We start from the raw sequence: 19,909 nt of genomic DNA on the forward strand, positions 1-19,909 counted from the left end.
ATGGAATTGAATATGTGTAAAAATCTAGGCATTGCAATTTGATATATTAACTAATGGGAGTTTACGTAACATCGCTCTTTTTACACAAGTTTTTCAAAAGTTTTTGTGAGGCCCACTTCATATGTATTTCAATGGTCCGAACCGTTTATCTTTTAGATTTTCTTTCAAAGATCATGTCTACCAAAGATCATCTAAATCTGAAACTACATATGACCGTTGAATTAATGCTTTAGGGTTCCTTTGTATAACCACATTTGTCAATTTCCTTCCGTACAAATGAATATGTATTAATAGTTTTGGATTTGTTTAATTTTTTGTAAGGATGATCTTTGAATGACATTTTAAAAGATAGATGTCTGGATCGTTAAAATACATTAGGGAGTGGACTCCACAATAATAGAAGTAAAAAATTCTATAAAAAAAATAGTGTCAAGAATCTGCCCCCATTAATTAATACCGATGTGAAGCCAAATTAGCAAAAACTTTAGTGATAAAACACTTATTTTTATATTTCCGTTCTTATAACTTCCTTCCGAGAAACAAAAACATTATCTTGCGTAAAAATTAGTAGCAACTAAAAATAATATTAATTTAAAATAATATAGGATTTTGGTGATTAATTTGTAAGACTAAAGTTGATACAAAAATCATTTTTAAGGCAGATATAGGAGAGACCATATCAATTGCTAGCCATATTTCAGAGACAGAAAAATCAGATAGAGTGGTGGTTCCACTTTTCCTTGATCTTGTAGTATGACTATTGTTTGCTCCTATCAACAACCGAGCATGGAACCTTAAAGTGGTCCCGACTCCATTGCAATATCATGGCAATTGGTCAAGCATGGAGAGGGATTTTGAAACACAATTATTTCCCCTAAGCAATCATATGATACAGTGGTTACCTCTAAATCCTAAAAGCTTCAAATAATGCTTGTCAAAATCATATTAGAAAATAATGAAGAGAACGAATGCATTGTATTACATGCTATTACTATATGAAAAATGTTAGGGAGATCATATTTTTAGATCATATTTAGCAGATCATATAATGTGATGGATAATGGTTGGATACATTCTTAATGATTTAAACAAGAAATCCAACCATTAATTACCACATCATATGGTCTTAGATGGTCTCTTAGCGTCATCCTTTTGAGGTTTGTTCTTGAAATGTTCAAAGTTTGAATTTTTAATAATGTTTTATTGAAAAAGAAAGTGTCTCGGTGTCCCTTCCTAAGTTTTGATCCCTCCTTACTATAGATATAAAAACAAGAGGTATTGAATCTGTAAAAATGATATGTTTACGTACTTAAAAACAGTTGAAATAAATATTCCAACTATTTCAGTTTCTGACATTTTCTATGTTTACCTTCTCTACGTTTACTAACACACGTGAAACTAAGACATTTCCAGCATTACAAATTCTTAATTTATACTTGGGGAATATACATTATCTTAAGTATTTTTATCATATCACAATGTATGACATACACTAAACTCCACGGTTAGGATTTACCTACTCGAATTCTTTATCGCCACTCTTTCTGACTTCCCTAGTTTAAGCAAATAAACATGGCAGAAGATGAGCATGCGCAGGAGATTGTTTTTCTAATCCGAAGATGTTGCTTTGGTTGGCCGCCATGGAAAGAAAATAAAAAAAGCAGAAGCAGAAAGCCAGAAGCCCGAGCTTCGGCTACCACTTTAGGGAAGTCCTTTTGTAACGTAAACGGTAAATCAGAGCGACCGAAGCTCCGATCCGCTCACATGCATGCGACACGTACTCATGTCACGTGTTCTAAAGCTGAGACTTCTCAAACTGTGAATCCAAATAACATGGATGTAGGATTTTCTTCCATCCAAATCTCTTCCCTTTTCTCTCCCATCCTCTATCACTTTTCTATCTTTCTCTCTCTATAAAAACACAAGATGTTAACGTTATTTAATCGTGACTATTTAAATAAAGAAAAGAGAAAAAGAGAGGTTAATTAGAGGAGAGGGAATCCTAGCTAGTTCAGCAGCATGACCTATGGGGCCACACCACCTCCCTCAAAGACCTATGGGGCCACACCACCTCCCTCAAAGAAACCGCAAAGCTTCTTCACGTTTTTATCCAGGTTTTGTAGGAAACCCTAAAAACTGAAACTGGAAACAGTTCTCACGCTTTGTTATCTTCTTCTCTTTTGGTCGTGTTTGATGGGCAACGCGAAACAAAACGGCAGCGTCCTGGTCTGGTGGTCTAATGGCTTCTGGTACAGTGTCACGCTAGGCATGAGGGCGTGCAATAATGGAATATAATAAAATGAATTGTTATTATTATTATTATTGTTTGATGCTCTTTGATATTCATGGGGTCTTTTTCATTTGTGGTCCTATAGAATTATATTAATTTATATGGGGCATGCTATTGGTAGCTTTTAAATTTATCAATACGTTTTGGAATTGAAAAGTCACAATGTTGGTAGGTCTTAGTTTTCTGATGGAACCATATGTGGATTACAATTTAAGGCCTTCGTTATGAAGTAAAGATTTAACGATAAAAAATAAAAATAAAATGGAAAAATATATATTCAGTTATTGAGGAAAAAAAAATCGATGTGAATGTTCTCTTGGCCATTAGGTGACCAATTGAATCGTCACTTACTTTTGAATTTGATGTTAAGGTGATTTAAGATATAAGAGCACATGTTTACTTAACATAATTGTGAGAAGAGGGAATTGGAAAATGTAGAAATATGAGAGGCAAGGTAGTATCCCTACTTCCTAGTTGATATAATTTGTTTTTTTAAAGGGGACCAATTGGTGGTTTCGCCACGTCAGTCCATCTTTTCAGGGACTAGAAAAATCCACAGAGGCATTTCAACCTCTTCTTGGCCACCATCCTTCACCAGTGACAAGAATCGAACTCAAGACGTGTTGTGTGTAATACGGGCCTAGTATTTGTCCCCAACCACTGGGCCATCCCGTGGTGGTTCTAGTTGATATAATTCTTGATTTTTGGTATTTGATTACGAATTTTAAAATGTAAACTCAATTTTTTCAATTCAATATGTGTTTACATATGGAAAAGTTAAGAAGTGAAATAATTTTCACAGCCATAGTTTAATAAATGCAAAAAACTCAAAAGTCAAAATGATTCCAATTCATATTTGCTGTAAGCAAACATGGTCTAAAATAATATATTTTTATTCTTAATCGCTAAGACGCGAGAGCATATGAAATTGTTTTTATAATCTAGCTCTAATATCATCCTAAAATGTAAATATATAGAGCAAAACCAATAATGTAGTGAAACGATATTTGGGAAGTGAGAATCAAATTTTCAATCAATGTTATTAATGTAAAGATAATAGTCTTTGGTTGAAAAGGAGCTAAGACATAATATTCTAAGTCTGGACTCAAGTCGATCCTCATGAACAAAAACATAATATTTAATTTTTGCATGACTATTTCATTTTCGGCATGAACAATAAAAATCTAGCAGTGTAGATAATTTTTATGCAATCTAGTAGCATCGATTATACCTAAGAATTTTTTTGACTGTTGCGTGCATTTTTATCAACACAGACGCGTGGGAGAAACATAATGTTGTGATGCTGTTCTTTCATCTGGTGAAGTGGCAGTAACGCCCAAACGTTAGACGACTTGTCGCAGTTGTTAAGCATCTAATTGTTTTTTCAAAGCATCTATTAAGCAACCACCCTTGTAGGGTCCAAACTTCTCTTTTGTCCAGCCAGCCAATTACATATCTCCACGTCATAGAAAATTGGACCTAAATCACTAAACTAACCCTAATCAGACCTTAATTATATTTTGGACCTTAATTACAGTAGTAATATAAGCAAGGATATGCAAAGGATGGTAAGTGGATGTTGGTGGGTGGCTATAAAGAGCTTGTTGTAGAGCTCAAACCACGTCCTCTTTCCCCTATCTTCTCATCCCTTTTCTTCAACTTCACTCTAGAGAGAGAGAGAGAGAGAGAGAGAGAGAGAGAGAGAGAGGAGAGAGAGAGGAACTAGAGGGAGAAATGGGAAATTGTCAGGCAATTGATGCAGCAACACTGGTAGTACAACACCCAAGTGGGAAAGAAGAGAAGTTCTATGGGGAAGTGAGTGCAAGTGAGATCATGAAGATGAACCCTGGCCACTATGTTGCTCTTCTCATCTCCACCACCTTGTGTCCCTCCAATCCCACCACCGACACTGGCGGTGACCGGAAATACAAGAATTCGAGTCCAAACGACAACAAGAGTACCGCTTCTTCGGTTCGAGTGACGCGCATAAAGCTCCTCAGGCCAACCGAATCTCTTGTTCTTGGCAAAGTTTACAGACTCATCGCCACTCAAGGTTTGCACTTTTTGCTCAATTTCTGTAATACTATTCTAAACTATTCTAATCAACGGGACGACCTTGACCAACTAAGTCGGCAACTAAGGATTGGTTATGGTTGAGGTTATGATACACAGTCCTTACCAACTAGAGTTGAGGGCGACAGATTGCCATAATCCTTAGTTAAAGCGGCACACTATCATAACCAACTAGCTTAATTCAAATTCCCGCACTTTGTTAGGTTTAATCTTCTTATTTTTGTACTCACTTATCCTTTTTAATTGTGAGAGTTTAATTAAATCCTGGTTTTTGGGTTTTTAGAAGTGATGAAGGGATTGTGGGCAAGGAAACAAGCGAAGGTGAAGAGAAATAACAATCATCGGGTGGAAGGAGAGCAGCAGCCACAAGTAGAGAGGGTGATGAGAGAGAAGCAAGTTCTGACATCAGGCAGAAGATCTGAGACTTCTGAGCTGCTGGAGAAGGACATCCAGGTAATTAAAGTTCGATTTAACAAATTTATCCTCCTTGATTATTAATTAGGTCCGTACATCTGATCCCTCTGTCACATTTCGAATAGATTCTCTTTTACAATTGCATACATGGTGAGTCTCTTAATCAACTAGGAGTTGAACACAATACTTCAAGTTTAGTGTCAAACGATCTTAATTACTGAACTTAAGCCTTTTTCTTTTGACGAAAGTCAAAAACAAAATCTCAAATTTAAAGTTAAACGCTCTTAATCACTGAACTGCAAACCCCTTCCTTTTGAGCTGAGCTTTGATTGTGCTTGAAGTGGTCAATCTCATTTTGTTGACTAATCATGTTTTTTAGTAAAAAATAATTATTTAGACAAGTTCATAACTAAAGAAGATTCCTTGATTTGTTAAATCAGCATAAAATCGGGGAAAGAGCAATGAGTTTTCCTCCTGTAACGGCCTAAATCATTAAGTAGATGAATAAATAAACAAAATTATAAAATGCTTTGAAACTCCCTTCAGTACTGTGCTAAATGTATAAACAAATATAATCAACAAATAATTGAAGGAACCAATAAATAAATAAATATTAATTTGGATTAATTGTGCTGTTAATATACTGATTAAGTGAAAATCACTATCTAATTAATCATGTCAAACATTTTCAACAGGTGAATAACAAACGTGAGAGAGCCCACCGACCAAGAACAACAACAACATCAAGAACGTGGCAGCCCTCATTACACAGCATCTCAGAGGCTGCAAGTCGAGATATCAATGTCTCCTAATCTTCCCACATGACGCGTAAGCAACTCAGTGGAGGAGTAGTGGATCAATCAGTACTCCACCTGCAGAAGATGAAGATCAAAGCTCCTCCTGATGTGCAGCATGAGGAGTTCTTTTGATTTGAAAAACCAGTAGGGCACATTTAAGAGTGTAGGTAGAAAGGGGTGGTCTTCAGGTGAAGGGATTTGGGTTAAGTTGTGTACAGAAAGAGGTGGAATGTCTAGAATTAATTAGTGAAGAGATTTTTTTTTTTTAATGAAAGTTTAGTTCAAGAAGAAAATTGCTTTGGTTTGATTTGGTTCCTTGGTTAATTAATAGTTGTTAAATAAATTTAGTTTACTAGCTCACGAATCATACCTTGCAGATTGTTTTTGAACCAGAATATATAATGGCCAAAGGTTCAGAATTTGTTCGTATCAAGATTCAAGAGAAAAAATTTAGAGTAATGGATGACCAATCTTATCTCACTTATTATATCGCATCGCATTTAATGAACGAGATAAGGGGATGGAGATTCATCCTATTACAAGTAAGAACATTTCTTGAATTAAAAGCAGCGATATGATATTGAGTGAGATTGAATGACGCGGAGCGAAAGATAGAGTGATGGAGATTTATCCTTCATTACATGTAAGAATTAATCTCCTCCAAATCAGGCTAAGTTTAAGTTTCAGACAACTACCAAATTGTTGTACAAAATGTCGGATAAAGAATTTTGATTCTATGAAAGCTGCTATATATGTCAAGAAGAGATGGAAAAAGTAAATTTTTTATCATGTAATGCTGCATGCACACAGCCATCATAGTCAGGCTGCAGATCTAGGGATAATGTAATTATATCCATGTCCCTAATGTCTCATATAATTACCCGAAAGCTTACTTATTCCGCGACCAGGTGTACACGTCCTCCATACCTCTACGTTATATCTCACTTCACGTGATTCACGTAAAGAACAAGAAAAAATATTGTATTCTTTCTCATGTAACTCAAGTGAGGAATGAAATAAAACCATGTCATATCGTATATAACACGTGACAGATATATATACTCCGTCATAGGTGAGTCATACTTCCTAATTATACTCAAATTAAGATGTTTAAAGGGAAGAAATATCTCAGCATCCAACTATAGAAAATATTCTCAATCAGCAAAACAAAACAACAGTAAGCTGCTGGCTATATAAGGTTGCAAAGTTAGCTTTAATCATCAAAAGCCTGTACTTTTTGACATCTTCTAACCAATGTAAACGCAAACGCAAAGGTAAAAAGGAAACTTCCCAACAACACAACATCATTGATTTGATTCCTCATCTTCTTGCCATTCGTTGTATCAGAGCAAGACAGACCAAAAATAACAAAGCAAAAGACGGCTTTTCGCTTTTCCTTTTTATTTTTATTGTTTTTTAAATTTATTTGCTCCACTTCGCTCACATGAATGAGAGATTTTTCAATGTGACGGGCACATGAGATAGTACATCACATATAATTATATAAATAATGAGATATGTGTGTTAAAAAATTAATAACTTAAAAAATAAAATTTTCGACCACTTATAAAAAAACATATAATGTAACATCCTTGTTTCCGTCACAATTAAAAATTTCTCCGCATGAAGAGCTTTTGAAGTAGGACAAGACAATTGCAAACAGCTCACACGAGGCTGCTTTTGCTTAGGCATGCAACTTACTCTCTCAGTTGATTATTTATACATTTTTTAGGGATTCTGGGGTCCTCGGATTATTCCATGAAATAAGTGATATCCCACTCGTTTGCCATTGTTGCCCACTTTCTCAATATGCCATGCATATTTTTGGGTTGCTTAATCTAGGCTATCCCCTTTTCTGTTAACAAAAATGATATTTTAAACAATTCTAATTTATCGGAATGAAGATTCGAACAGATGCAAGCGGTTTTCGTAACCAACTCTTTAAAGAACACTTAAGGATGGAGCCACCTTGGGCCCAAGGGGCAGATTCCCCAACTAAGTTTTTTTGGTGAAAAAAAGAACATCCTGGTGACATTAGCGAGGTGCATCATTAGTTTACTTGTTTTTAACATTAGCATTAACTCTTTCATAGCTACTGCCAAAGTTAAAAGAGCATTTTTTGTCATGAAATTTCTAAAGAATTGAATAAGAAATCAGAGAGATATTTGATAGTAATGGTAATGAAGTTGTCATGCAACGCTTTCAAAACATGAAAATGCATCGAGAGATATTGTAATATGTTGTATGAAAAATCTTATAGATAAGTATTTTGTTTAATAAATTCTTTAACTTCTTAATTTGTAATTTTTTTGTTTTTCCCATCCAAACAAATCTACGACTTCTTCCCTGAGAAGAACACTTTGAGTTCTTTCTAAATATACCTTACTTACTTCTCACTATCTCTTTTAGCTGCATCCAGTTAGTTCATTTCAAAGAGACTTAATCTACAATTATTTTTTCAAAATGGTTGCAGAGATACTTTTCTTTATGGAATATGATTCTCTTCCCTCATCTTTCCATCCCCTTCCATCTCCTCCTCTCACATTCTCTTATTTTGTCTTTCTCTTGCTATAAAAAAATTAATATAAGATGTTGACGTGACTTAACTGTGACCGCTCAAAATTAATATAAGATGTTGACGTGGTTTAACCGTGACCGTTCAAATAGGAAGGAAGAGAAAGGGAGGGAAAAAAAGAGAGGAGGGAATCCTACTCCTTTCTTTATATATAAGACAGAGAGTGAGAGAGAACCCTCTGGGGCATTCATCTTTCTTGCAAAACCAGCATGCACTAGCATATGAACAAGTTCTCCAAACATTTAAATCGTGTGCGTACCAAGGGAAAATGGACTTTTGGGGGGGAAAAAGTGGGGCAAGCCCATAACAATCAACAAAAGTTCTTGGCCTAGAGGGCTATCACAAAATGTTTGAGGAGAAATTTATCATTGTAATCGGAACACGAGTGGTATATCATGTGTTTTTATATAAATGGTAAAAAAAATTAATATTTAAGTTGTTAACTTTTAAACACATATATCTCACCATTTGTGACATGTGGTGTACCATCCCGTGTTCCGATCATACTAAAAAATCTCTCATGTTTTAAGCCTGTCTTTTGTTTAGGAAGATCTCTCCAACAACACCATCAAATCAGGAAATTCACAAAATTAACTGAGAAACGATAATTACACATTGTCTTCTCTTTTCAATTTAATGGGAAAAAAATAACGAAAAATGCGTAGGAGAAAAAAAATAGTGCGGTTATCAATTTCCAACCAATAATAATAGCTTCTCGACACGTTAGTTGTATGATATCCTGACTATGCGAGACTATTTGGTATTAGTATATTGGGGGAACATCGACAATATCCACATAATATGTAGATGATCTTCATACAAACTACGGTGATAGTATCTTCTACTATAATGATGCTATTTGAAAATATTCCTACTATAATAGTGTAATTGAGAAAGATTTTTCAATGTGTCGTGATCACGCCTGGTCACCAAGTGTCATAATACGAGTGGTTGAAAATATTTTTTTTCAAATATCCAACCACTTGTATTATGACACTTGGTGTACCGGGTTTTTTTTCAAATATTTAACCACTTGTATTATAACACTTGGTGTTCTGCTGCCAAAAATTCCACACTTCCAATAAAGTATTACAATTTATAAGTTCTTGCATTTAGTGTTCACTTTTTCAAAATACAAGTGATAATCTAGTTTAAACTAATTTAAACTGTGGGAGTGAGATTTGCAATTTTGAACTCAGATATATAGGAGAAAGCACTTCCGCTCTATCCAATATGCACGTCTGCATATTTAGTTTTCAATCAAATTTTCAAGCCTTTGCTGTTTGGAACTGAAGAAACCAACCAGTCCTTTATGCAGAATACAAATACATGGCTCCTATTGGCAAGTCCGTCAACTTCTACATTGAAGAAGGATGTATATATATACTAAGAAATTTAAGATGAGGTGACAGAAAGTTGGATTTCTTAGGCAAGGATGAGGATGAAAGATATATAAGAAATTAAGGCCAATAGCTATTCTATTCGAAAACTATGCATTAATTTGCAGTATATCATCCATTCAAACTCAAACTCAAACTCAAAAATTTGCAACAATGCAGCAATACAAATTTTTGTACCCGAAAGTGCAACACATTACATAGAAATAGAAAAAAACAGAACCTGAATAGATCTTCTTGTACATGCTAGTTGGACTCTTGCTCAGAAACTCCGCGGTGAGAGTGATCAGTCTCAGTGTGAAAAGTTTTGATAGAATTACTAAGCCTCTGCGTCTGTATTCTCAGTCACCTCTTTAACTTCGTCATGCTTGCTAAGCTGGCTGAAGTTTCCCTTCTCCTTGAAGAGTTGGCTATGGTGATGCCTGCAGTAGAGACGATGCTCATGAGCTACATAGTTTGATGGACTGATCACACAGCCTCCATGACTGCACCTGAAGCAAGGTTTATGGTATGATGTGCCGTCAACAGCCACCTGGAACAAGAAGTAAGCAGGTTATAGAATGCAGGATTCTACAATGTCACACCGTCTATATATTAATAACGCATTTTAACATCGGCAATTGTTTATATGGGAAAGGGACAGATCCAAGAGAGCTGACATATAGTTTGGATTGAGGAAGCTCATCGTTATGTTGAAACAGAAATCTACCTTTTCGATGGGGTAAACTGTTTTCTTGCAAGCAACACACTTGTCTTGAGTACCAGCAAATAAGTTTGAAACTTTACTGTTGGTCTGTGTACTGGAAATAGTTAGCGTAAATATAAAAACTTCCACAAAGAAGGGTTAAATCCCATAAATAAATTACTTTTTTTCAATTAACTTGGAAAATTCTATGAAGGAAAACGCAAAAGAGTTAGCAGGTGAAGGCAGGTACCTGATCGGATCTTTCTCGAACAGTTTTTGGTATACCTAGAAAACAATAATGGGGAGAAAAAATAATCCAACATTACAAATTAGCCAGAAGTTATAAGCATACGAAAATATGTGTTAAGACAAGTTGAGCAGCTTATCACCTTCAAAACTTTTATCCAAGCTGCCAGTCATCTTAAATAGCTGATCAAAGTGAGGCTTGCAATATAAAACACCCTCAAAGGAGGAATAGTTACTGAGCTGCACAGACAGAAGTAAATAAGGATAAACGTATCAGACATCTCATAAATATCACACCTACAACAAGAGAAGCAGAGTTAAACTTTTCCATTTTTAAAAGATCAAACATTCACACAGAATTCAATGTGACAAGCAGTTGCCTTGTTTCTGAATAACATACAAATTTCAAATTCGAAACAACATTAACTCTTAAAGGGTCCACTCGATTTCAAAAACTCCGTTTTTGAGAACCTATGTGACAATTCGGAAACCTAGAAGACATCATGGATTCATGGTTGGCAATCTAGTGAGCACATTGCTACCAACATTCAATGCTAAGGTGAAAATTGCAGAATAGTTGTTTCCCTTAGCTTGATACTCAGTACCTTCTGTGTTTTGAACAAGTATTTTGGCCTTACAGAAGTTCTTGATCAAGTTTAATTTGGAGGGTAAAATTGATACTGGGGTGAATTACCATTCTTGATCAAACTCACAATTCAAAATCAATCTTACTTTCTACCAACAGAGAAAGCACTTTCTCAAATGTGTAGAATTTAGGAAAAAGCACTTCAAGAACAGAGTCAAGCAGGTAAATTTAAGATGTATCAAATGTAGAGATCTCAATCCTTAACACAGCATTGCAAGACACAAAATTACAATTCAATCCCCAATGGATCTATGCCCACATCCAAAGATCAGTCAATTGCTTGTGCTAACCAGGACTCTAAGCAGCTAAATAGCTTCTTATATTTATCAAACAAGTCCATCCAATTCCACCATGATCATCAAATCTCACAATTTAATAAAATAAAATAAAACAAAAAAAAACCAATTCAGTAAATCACTTATTGAGCACAAAAAAGAAGCAAAAAAGCATCAGAAACCATGAAATAAAAGCAAAAGTGAGTGTGTATATACCTTGAGGGTGCCCTTGCAGTGGTGGCATCTGAAGCAAGCCTTGTGGTAGATTTTGTTGTCAGCAGTGAGCTGATCAACCAAGTATACTGTCTTCTCACAGGCTTTGCACTTCTGCGTCGTCCCTGCAAATGTTGCCATCCCCCCAAAAAAATTCACACACCCAATAATCAATCTTCTCTTCCCACCACCAATCCAAATCCCAAAATTCTCTCTCAAGACACAAACTTTTTCAGACCCACTGCCCAAAAAACTTTCCTTTTCTCTCTCCTCTCACTTTCTCTCTCTTTCAGTTTTTGAGTCCAAGGTTTACAGCTCAGACAAACACACAGGAAAAATGTGGAAATGGCTTGTGATGGTGATGGGTTTATATTTTTGAACTTGGCCCAATCATATTTGGTAGCCGGACACTCTGAGGGGTAGTTTGGTAAATATCCATCCAAAATTGAATTTGGCTCCACCAAACCAAATTCCAAGCAAACTGACATTTTGTCCTCATTTGGGACACGTGTCCTTCTGTCGGGTGTGGAAAAAAATTATTGGGATGTGATATCCACACATACCATTTTACTTCTCACACACATTTTTAATTTTCTATAATTGAAGAAGATCAACGAATAGAAATTATCAAGGATGTGTGAAAAGTAAAATAAGGTGTGAGAATAGCACAGCCAAAAATTATTTAGCACACAGATTCGATTCTCGAACATATCCCGGTCTTTCTGTCGTAACTCGCGCGCCTAATTTACATGCAAGATCAAAGTGATTTTGTTCCTTTTTAGTCAAAACATTAGTGAGATTTTTTTTGTTCTTTCTTTGATTTGGTTTTTTCTGCATTTGGTACTAGTTGGGAAATTAGGTGGATACAAAATTTTAGATTTAGGATTTTCTAAATCTTGGTTCAAGTTAGGAATTTCTGCATTTTGGTTCTAGAATTGGGATTTTCTATCTTCCGAAATTCTGAACTAGGTTTTTCAATTGGATTTGGAACTAGCCTGTTTCAAACGGTTCGGGTTAGGTCCGGTTCTATTTTTTAAACCGTGACTACTAGCCCAACCTCACCCTGTTTTATTTCCAAATGAGTATGGTCCAGTTTATCAACGCTTAAGCAATAATCCAATCGTCAACTTTCTGTAATTTAGTTTACAAAATTTTATCTATAAATTTAGTTTCTCTAGCATTACCCAAGAAACAAAATACAATTGAGAATTCCAACATTGAATAGCACAAACAATTAGGATGAATAACCAAGGTAAACGCAACAATGTACGTACAAAATCACAAACAGCTCCAAAATATTTGGAAAGCGAGCCAAGTAATTAACTCAAGGCAATTAATTCACAATCTGACGTTTTTCTGGTTACACAACCTAATTAACTGATTATTTGTTGGCCTAGCAGGAAGAAAAGACATAAACCAAATACTGCCACCATCAAATGCAGAGTCGATGGAATCACGGCCAGTCGCGAAACATCAAATTTAAAAGGGTACTTGCCGAGAACCAACTTTCTCGGTAGACTGCACGGAAAAAAGAAATTCTCAGTTAGGGATCCAGCCACTACTCGGAAAACAATTTTAACAAAAAGTCCAACAACAATGATGACAACAAAACCTTATCTCACTAAAGTCTCGTTTGACAGCTTCCAGTCGGATAAGATAAATAGTCATCAGATAATACTCACCACCTACTACACACCATCATCTCCATGGCTTCTATCCTTTGAAGCCAAAAAAATAAGACAGAAATTTCTGGTAATATTGAGTTTAATTACCTCACAGCGTCCGGTTTTCTTAAGAAAAATATATAGCTGCTTATCTATCAAAACGGGGGAATTCTTATACTCTATCACGTAGATACATTTCTGCTTGAGTCATCACAAACACTCTTTTAAGGTTCTTCATCTTCTGGAGCTAAAATGACCACAGGTCCTATCGTTCCAGAAATTCCACTAAGATTTAATCACACCGAGAGCTGCTAGATATGTTATGTCAATCCTATGAAATATTAAACAACTCTACCATCCCTTTCCCCAAGTCTTCTGTTACCAAGAAGCAACAAATTTGCATAGTTTAAGTTAGGAGCTTTAAGGTGTGAACTTACAGCATGAATCTATCACTACCCTCAATGCCCACATCATGGACTTTAGAATCCGAGGCGGCGTTGTTCTTGGCAGTCTCCTGTGAAACACAAATTTACTATAAAACACTAGAGCTCAAAGACGGGTGAAAAACCTAAGAGTCCTAAGACACGTTCACGATTTATTTCTTTTGCTAGAGAGGTATTAACAAATAAAAGGATGTCATACAAACACATTTATTCATCACCTTTTTCCTAGTCATCTGAAAAATCTCCTCTTTTCTGGGTTCAAGATCCCTGCATTCTCTGAGGCACGAAATACTCAGAAATAAAAAAAAGTTGCAATCCGTAATACATAACGGAATATCGAACACTAAAATTTAAATAACAAGGAAAGGAACGGTCAAGAAGAAACTTACGGTGTGAAGCTGAAATTAATGTCAAATAGCCCATAACCCTTAATGCGCAAATCACAAACACTAGAATATAATGTCCTGATATGCATGGTTCCATCATGGACAATTTTGAATGTGGTGACAAACAGCTCTTGAGACTCGTCTTCTCTGCAAGTAGCAGCAGCTTGGAGAAGACAAAACTCCAACTTCCCCAAATGAACCAAATACTCGGTCGGATTAAAACCGTGACCATATTTCAAATCCTCCTTAACCCTACTTTTAAATCCTGGAAAGAAGACTGGTTTCTCTAAAAAATAGATAATACGGCCATCATCCTCCGAATATATCATGAGAGAGAAACCTATAACCTTCCCGCACTGTATAGATAAGGCATAGATAGTATTGTCCACAACCACGGCCCTCCCCCGAAAACCACAATAATAAGCATCACTTCTAGCAATATTGACTTGATGCCAAGTATTGCTATCTATATTAAAAACCATTAGCTCAACTCGACTACGACCTAGTGAAACCAAAATACAGCCGTAACAAACCGCGTAACCTGTTATGTCCATGTGGGCCTTGTCACGAGAATATTCAAAATGGGGGAGAGATTCCCAAGATTCAGAATTAGGATTATAACGCTCAAACAATGTGTCGGGCATCTTTATGAAGCATACTGGGGATGCAATATTATAGAGCTTGCCATAAGCAGACATAAAAAATGAAACTGGCTTAGATGCTAGAGGACGCTTTAACGTTTCTAATGACCTAGTCCTTGTGTCAAACGTATAACCACTGTACGAGTCGTACTTGTAACGGGTGTTGACAAAGCGATTGAAACAGTTGAGCCCTTCATTCAGCAATAGGTAAAATTTGGTGTTAGAAGAACTTCCTGGCAACTTGGTTGTCACGGTGGCAGTATCCAAAGCCAAACTCGCACCTTGTACTCGGAAATATTCGTCTGGGACCGCAAAAGTAGTCCTATCAAAGAATGTGACGACAGGGTCGAGTACATTGCCTAGCCCCATCACTTGTCCTCCCTTTTGGATTTTTATTTCATATAATCCACATCTATATGGACCAGAAACATAACGCACCAGCACATATACAGAGTTTAATTCCCCCTCCATGTCCATGGATGTGCTGAAAAACAATACTGCAGATTTAACGATAATCCACCAGAAATATTAACCCTGTCAGAAATTTAATACAATACCTCGATTTTGGGCTCGAGAGTCGCTCGATGGAGAGAATGAGAGAGAGATAGCAGCAGGTGCGTGTAGTTTATCTGTGATGTGGTCGAGACAGAGAGACTCGAAGAAGGTGGGCTGAAGAGAGACAGAGTCGAGAGAGATGAGAGGGTTCGAGTCAAGAGGAGGCCGAGTCTCAGAAATTCAGAATGACAGAATGACACAGGATTCGCTCCTCGAACATTTCTCGGTCTTTCCGTCGAAACTCGCGCTCCTAATTTGCATGCGAGACCAAATTGATATTGTTCCTTTTTAAGTCAAAACATTAGTGAGATTTTTTTTCTAGTAACAAAAGAAGATGGAGGAGATCTGTCAATCGAGGTCTCTGTCGATCCTGGTTTGCCTTTTGTAGTTTGAGATCCTTCAAGAGAGACTTCTAAGGAGATCTGTCGAGTTTAGAGTTTTACTCAATTTGGTTTTTATTGTTCTTTCTTTGATTTGGATTTTTTTTGCATTTGGTACTATTTAGGAAATTAGGTGGATACAAAATTTTAGATTTGAGATTTTCTAAATCTTGGTTCAAATTAGGAATATCTGCATTTTGGTTCTAGAATTGGGATTTTCTGTCTTCTGAAAGTTTGAACTAGGTTTTTCAATTGGATTAGAAAATGGACTTGTGGACCCGTTGGAGCCGGCCTGTTTCAAACGGTCCGAGTTGGGTTCGGTTCCATTTTTTAAAACGTGACTACTAGCCCAGCCTCACCCCGTTTTATTTCCAAAAGAGTATAGTCCAGTTTCATTAAATTTGGAGCCAGCCTGGCCTGGCCTGTGCCCCCTAGTATGAACACTATTCAGGTTTTTTTTTCACAAATCAAACTCAAATAAAAGGGACAGTAGAAGGGACCAAATTATGAGAACTAACTAGAGGTGCAGATTTTATAGAACAAGAAATGACAGAAACTGCTATGGTATATATTTCTTCCAATTCAAGCATCTGAAGTCGTTTCGTACTTTAAAAGGTGGTTAGCCTATTTGTATTGGTACAGAAAGCGGATGAAAAAATTTTGTCTTCTCGATTTGGATTTGAGATTTCTTCAAATATTGGAAAGTGACGCCATATTAAGAGCTAGTTGATTAGTGAAGATATGATGCAAACAAAATAAGAAAGATGAATAACCAAACCATAAACAACTCCATAACATGGAAAAACTAACACTTTTTTCTGTTACGCAATCTAATAGATGGATATTTGTTTGTATAAGAAGTATACAACAAAAACGAATGCCATCACTTGGACACATACAGGCAATGGGTGGAATGCTGCAGCCAGTCGCCTAAGCTCATACTTAGGAGGCCACTTCACCCTCTTGCTTGATTTTCTGCAGCAAATCAAGAAATGCTCAGGAAACCTTATGGGCTACAAAAACCAAAGAACCAATTTGAATGTAGTGATGGCAAAATTGGTTTTACAATCTCAGAAGGGAAATTGTTATTAACAGTCCAAAAAGGTCATCTGACACACCTCCTTTATTTTGTAATTAGTGACGAGACAGATGTTAAATATTCAGCGTACTCCTCAGCACCAACCATCGTAATCTGTAAACTTGAGGCTTCTCACTGTGTGTGTGTGTCTGTGTGTGTGTGTGTGTGTGTGTTGGAGATAAGTGTTGGTTTTATCTCCAGAAGATGAAGAACCGTTAAACAAGAGCGTCCAAAATGACTCAAAACCAAAATGTATTTATGTGATCAGTATAACCGCAGTTTCCTATCGATCAATACGTTATAACAACAGTTTAACAAAGCCAAGAGAAGTAGAATCTGGCACTGTCATATAGGAATGCCTATCATCATAAGGAGCAAGGCTTCCATGAAAGTTTACACATGTGGAGAGGTGCAAGATAGATTAAGGGTTATTGTGCCAATTCACACATTCAAAAAAAAAAAAAAAAAAGAACAGTTCAGCTAAAGTCCACCTCTGTTTATCTAGAAGCAAGAAATGTGCATAAGTTAGATTAGAAAAAGGAATGAACTTACATCATGGAGATGAAACCATCTAAGGCATTGTTCTTCTTGGCTCTCCCCTGTGAAATAACCCAATTTTATTATTAAAAACAAGAGCTCACAGACAAGTAAAAAGCTTGTCGACCAAAGAAAAAGACAAGTAAAAAAAACTTGGGCCTTGTTTGGTTTCCTTCTCGGATCCAATTTTTTGTTTTCACAAATGATGAATGTAGCTAAATTCCTTCATACTCATTAGTCTCAAAACAAAAAATTGGTTTCCATTGATAAAAGGTATTTAACAAAGAAAAAGATATCGTATGGATGTATATGTAGTCACCTTTTTATGAGCCAACCGAAAACTCTCCTCTTCTTCAGGCTCAAAATCCTCACATTTTCTGAGACATGAAATACTCGGACATCAAATGAAGTTGCAATAAACCATATAACAAAATTTTGGAATATTGAACTTAATATTACAAAGAAGAAACAAAAAAATGGAGGAGAAAGTACGAACTTACGGCATAAAGCTGAAACAAATACAAAGTGTACCATAATGTCCTATGTGGAAATCACACACACTAGAATCTAAAGTCTTGATATGCATTGTTTCATCATCACAGACAATTTCGAATGTGGTGATAAACATCTCTTGAGGCTCCTCCAAATGAGTTGAGATAGTTTGAAGAAGACAGAACTCCAACTTCCCCAAATGAACCAAATACTCCGTTGGCCTGGAAATAAGACCAGATTCTGTAATGTTCTCAACCCTACTCTCCAGTCCTGGCAAAAAGAATGGTTCCTCTAGCGAATAGGTAATACGGCCATCATTCCCTATTTTCATCTTAAGCGAGAACGCTATAACCTTTCCACGTTGTATAGATAAGGCATATATAGAGTTGCCTACAACCACGGCCCTCCCTCGAAAAGCAGAATAATAAGCTTCCTTTCTAGATATATCAACTTGATGCCAGGTATTACTGTCTATATGAAAAACCATGAACTCAAATCGAAAATTGCATGTTGAAACCAAAATACATCCATGACAAACAGCATAACCTGCTATCTCCATCTTGGACCGTTCCCGAGAATATGCAAAATGAGTAAGAGATTCCCAAGAATCAGTTTTGGAATCATACCGCTCAAACAATACCTTCGGCATCACTCGGAAGCACTGTGGAGATGCAAGATTATAAAGCTTTCCGTATGCAGACATAAGATATGAAACTGGCTTAGGTGCTAAAGGAGGCTCGAATGTTTCCAATGACCTAGTCTCTGTGTCATAAATTTGTCCCCTATATGAGCCGAGCTTGTCATCAGCGGGGAGGTTATGACGAGGTAAGAGTCCTTTATTTAACACTAGGTGTAATTTAGAGGAGTTGTGCAATCTCGCACCCTCAAACCAACAAAACTTGGGGAGTACAAACTTAAACTCAGGTTCAAGTATCTTAGGTCGCATCACTTCTCCTCCCTGTTGGATTTTTATCTCATATAATCCAGCTTCACATGGACCACATGCAAATTCCACGAGTATAAATACCGATCTGGCTTCCCCCTCCTCCATAGATGTGCTGAAAAACAACAATAATGGTGCAAGTCAAATATTTTTTCCAAAACAACAATAATGGGTCGAGACTCGAAGAAGGTGGGCTGAAGAGAGACAGAGTCGAGAGAGATGAGAAGGTTCGAGTCGAGAGGAGGCGGAGTCTCAGAAATTCAGAATGACAGAAAGACACAGGATTGCGCTCCCTAAATTCGAAATCCGACGGTCCACGTTATCCAAGTTTTCGGGATCGGTTTGGTTTTGCGTACCCAACTTTTGGGATATTTGGTTCGGTCGTTTTTCGTTTAAATTCGTGATGAACCAATATGTATGCCATATATTTTGCCCTTTTATATTTCGCTTTTTGTATTTGTGATACTCTTGCCATAGTGTGTTTCTAGGAAAAGCGGAACTGAGTTTAGAGCAATTCCAGCGTGGGAGTCCTCTTCCCAGGCTATCCACTATGCTATTCATCCAATGAACAGTAACTACTCCTTAATGAACAGTAATCGCCTTTTGCATCTCCACCCCTACACTGAATAGTCCTGACAATTGATAATAAAATATTATTATTAATATTATTATTTATAATTAATATTATATTATTTACTTTGTATAAATTAATATTATATTATTAATTTATCTTTTCCTTTTGATCTTCCCGAAACTTCTACCATTTTTCTTTCTTCTTCCTTCCCACTTCTTCCTTCCCGAAATTTTCTTCCTTGCACTGCAAATTTATGTTTTACAACTCCAAATTTGATTTCGTTTTTTCTTACAAATTTCTGGAGAAGAGCACTGCAAGGTAATTGACTTTTGGGTTTACCGCAGATTTTGATATTTTGTGTGCTTTCTGTTTCGTTTTTCCAGAATCCGGCGAGCTCCGTGACCAATCCCGACCAAGCTCGACCACGGTTGTTACTTACAGTGGTAAAATCTTGTTCCTTTTCATTTTAGCATCATTTTTGTGCTTAAATTACAATTTTTAATGGAGTTTTAAGTCGAGATCGGAATCGGGATGAATCCCTACCAAATATTCCGGTGTTCTCCCTTGAGGGTTCCGGTGACCCATGTTTTAAATCGTGGCTGACG

General features: G+C 36.5%; 4 protein-coding genes across 5 annotated transcripts; 1 reads left to right on the forward strand and 3 right to left on the reverse strand.

Annotated features, from left to right (window-relative positions):
- Window positions 1–3,867: 3,867 nt before the first annotated feature.
- Window positions 3,868–5,867, forward strand: LOC103420322 (uncharacterized). The gene is made up of 3 exons (XM_008358380.4): window positions 3,868–4,343; window positions 4,647–4,816; window positions 5,473–5,867. The coding sequence occupies exons 1-3, from the start codon at window positions 4,025–4,027 to the stop codon at window positions 5,587–5,589; spliced, it is 606 nt and encodes a 201-aa protein (XP_008356602.3). The 5' UTR covers window positions 3,868–4,024; the 3' UTR covers window positions 5,590–5,867.
- Window positions 5,868–9,609: 3,742 nt separating this feature from the next.
- LOC103437751 (LIM domain-containing protein WLIM1-like) lies at window positions 9,610–11,982 on the reverse strand. The gene is made up of 5 exons (XM_008376249.4): window positions 11,615–11,982; window positions 10,621–10,717; window positions 10,482–10,516; window positions 10,256–10,339; window positions 9,610–10,078 (listed from the first exon to the last, which is right to left on the reverse strand). The coding sequence occupies exons 1-5, from the start codon at window positions 11,750–11,752 to the stop codon at window positions 9,866–9,868; spliced, it is 567 nt and encodes a 188-aa protein (XP_008374471.3). The 5' UTR covers window positions 11,753–11,982; the 3' UTR covers window positions 9,610–9,865.
- Window positions 11,983–12,833: 851 nt separating this feature from the next.
- LOC103438145 (uncharacterized) lies at window positions 12,834–15,470 on the reverse strand. Of its 2 annotated transcripts, XM_017332767.3 has the most exons (5): window positions 15,303–15,470; window positions 14,108–15,229; window positions 13,937–13,994; window positions 13,713–13,789; window positions 12,834–13,129 (listed from the first exon to the last, which is right to left on the reverse strand). In XM_017332767.3, exons 2-5 carry the CDS (start codon window positions 15,220–15,222, stop codon window positions 12,985–12,987), a joined length of 1,395 nt encoding a protein of 464 aa, XP_017188256.3. In that variant the 5' UTR covers window positions 15,223–15,229; window positions 15,303–15,470; the 3' UTR covers window positions 12,834–12,984. The 2 variants fall into 2 exon arrangements, with proteins under 2 accessions (XP_017188256.3, XP_070680228.1); XM_070824127.1 differs by lacking the exons at window positions 13,713–13,789; window positions 15,303–15,470 and having other exon boundaries at window positions 12,998–13,129; window positions 14,108–15,275.
- A 927-nt stretch (window positions 15,471–16,397) lies between these two features.
- Window positions 16,398–19,320, reverse strand: LOC108173533 (uncharacterized). Its single transcript, XM_017332770.3, has 4 exons — window positions 17,796–19,320; window positions 17,615–17,672; window positions 17,311–17,357; window positions 16,398–16,655 (listed from the first exon to the last, which is right to left on the reverse strand). Exons 1-4 carry the CDS (start codon window positions 18,836–18,838, stop codon window positions 16,511–16,513), a joined length of 1,293 nt encoding a protein of 430 aa, XP_017188259.3. The 5' UTR covers window positions 18,839–19,320; the 3' UTR covers window positions 16,398–16,510.
- Window positions 19,321–19,909: the final 589 nt, after the last annotated feature.

The sequence above is a fragment of the Malus domestica genome, chromosome 06 (genome assembly GCF_042453785.1).
Source record: "Malus domestica chromosome 06, GDT2T_hap1".
In the NCBI taxonomy this organism is placed as follows: Eukaryota; Viridiplantae; Streptophyta; class Magnoliopsida; order Rosales; family Rosaceae; genus Malus; species Malus domestica.

Excerpts from the sequence above, each read along its gene's own strand:
- LOC103420322 (XM_008358380.4), top strand. The coding sequence starts at position 4,025 with ATGGGAAATTGTCAGGCAATTGATGCAGCAACACTGGTAGTACAACAC. Across the intron at positions 4,344-4,646 it reads CAGACTCATCGCCACTCAAG|AAGTGATGAAGGGATTGTGG; the intron begins GTTTGCACTTTT and ends TTGGGTTTTTAG. Across the intron at positions 4,817-5,472 it reads TGCTGGAGAAGGACATCCAG|GTGAATAACAAACGTGAGAG; the intron begins GTAATTAAAGTT and ends CATTTTCAACAG.
- LOC103437751 (XM_008376249.4), bottom strand. The coding sequence starts at position 11,752 with ATGGCAACATTTGCAGGGACGACGCAGAAGTGCAAAGCCTGTGAGAAG. Across the intron at positions 10,517-10,620 it reads CTTGGATAAAAGTTTTGAAG|GTATACCAAAAACTGTTCGA; the intron begins GTGATAAGCTGC and ends ATTGTTTTCTAG. Across the intron at positions 10,340-10,481 it reads TTCGAGAAAGATCCGATCAG|ACCAACAGTAAAGTTTCAAA; the intron begins GTACCTGCCTTC and ends TCCAGTACACAG.
- LOC103438145 (XM_017332767.3), bottom strand. The coding sequence starts at position 15,222 with ATGGACATGGAGGGGGAATTAAACTCTGTATATGTGCTGGTGCGTTAT. Across the intron at positions 13,790-13,936 it reads TTCAGATGACTAGGAAAAAG|GAGACTGCCAAGAACAACGC; the intron begins GTGATGAATAAA and ends TGTGTTTCACAG. Across the intron at positions 13,130-13,712 it reads GGTAGTGATAGATTCATGCT|TCTACCGAGAAAGTTGGTTC; the intron begins GTAAGTTCACAC and ends TTTTCCGTGCAG.
- LOC108173533 (XM_017332770.3), bottom strand. The coding sequence starts at position 18,838 with ATGGAGGAGGGGGAAGCCAGATCGGTATTTATACTCGTGGAATTTGCA. Across the intron at positions 17,358-17,614 it reads TTCGGTTGGCTCATAAAAAG|GGGAGAGCCAAGAAGAACAA; the intron begins GTGACTACATAT and ends GTTATTTCACAG. Across the intron at positions 16,656-17,310 it reads GATGGTTTCATCTCCATGAT|AAAATCAAGCAAGAGGGTGA; the intron begins GTAAGTTCATTC and ends GATTTGCTGCAG.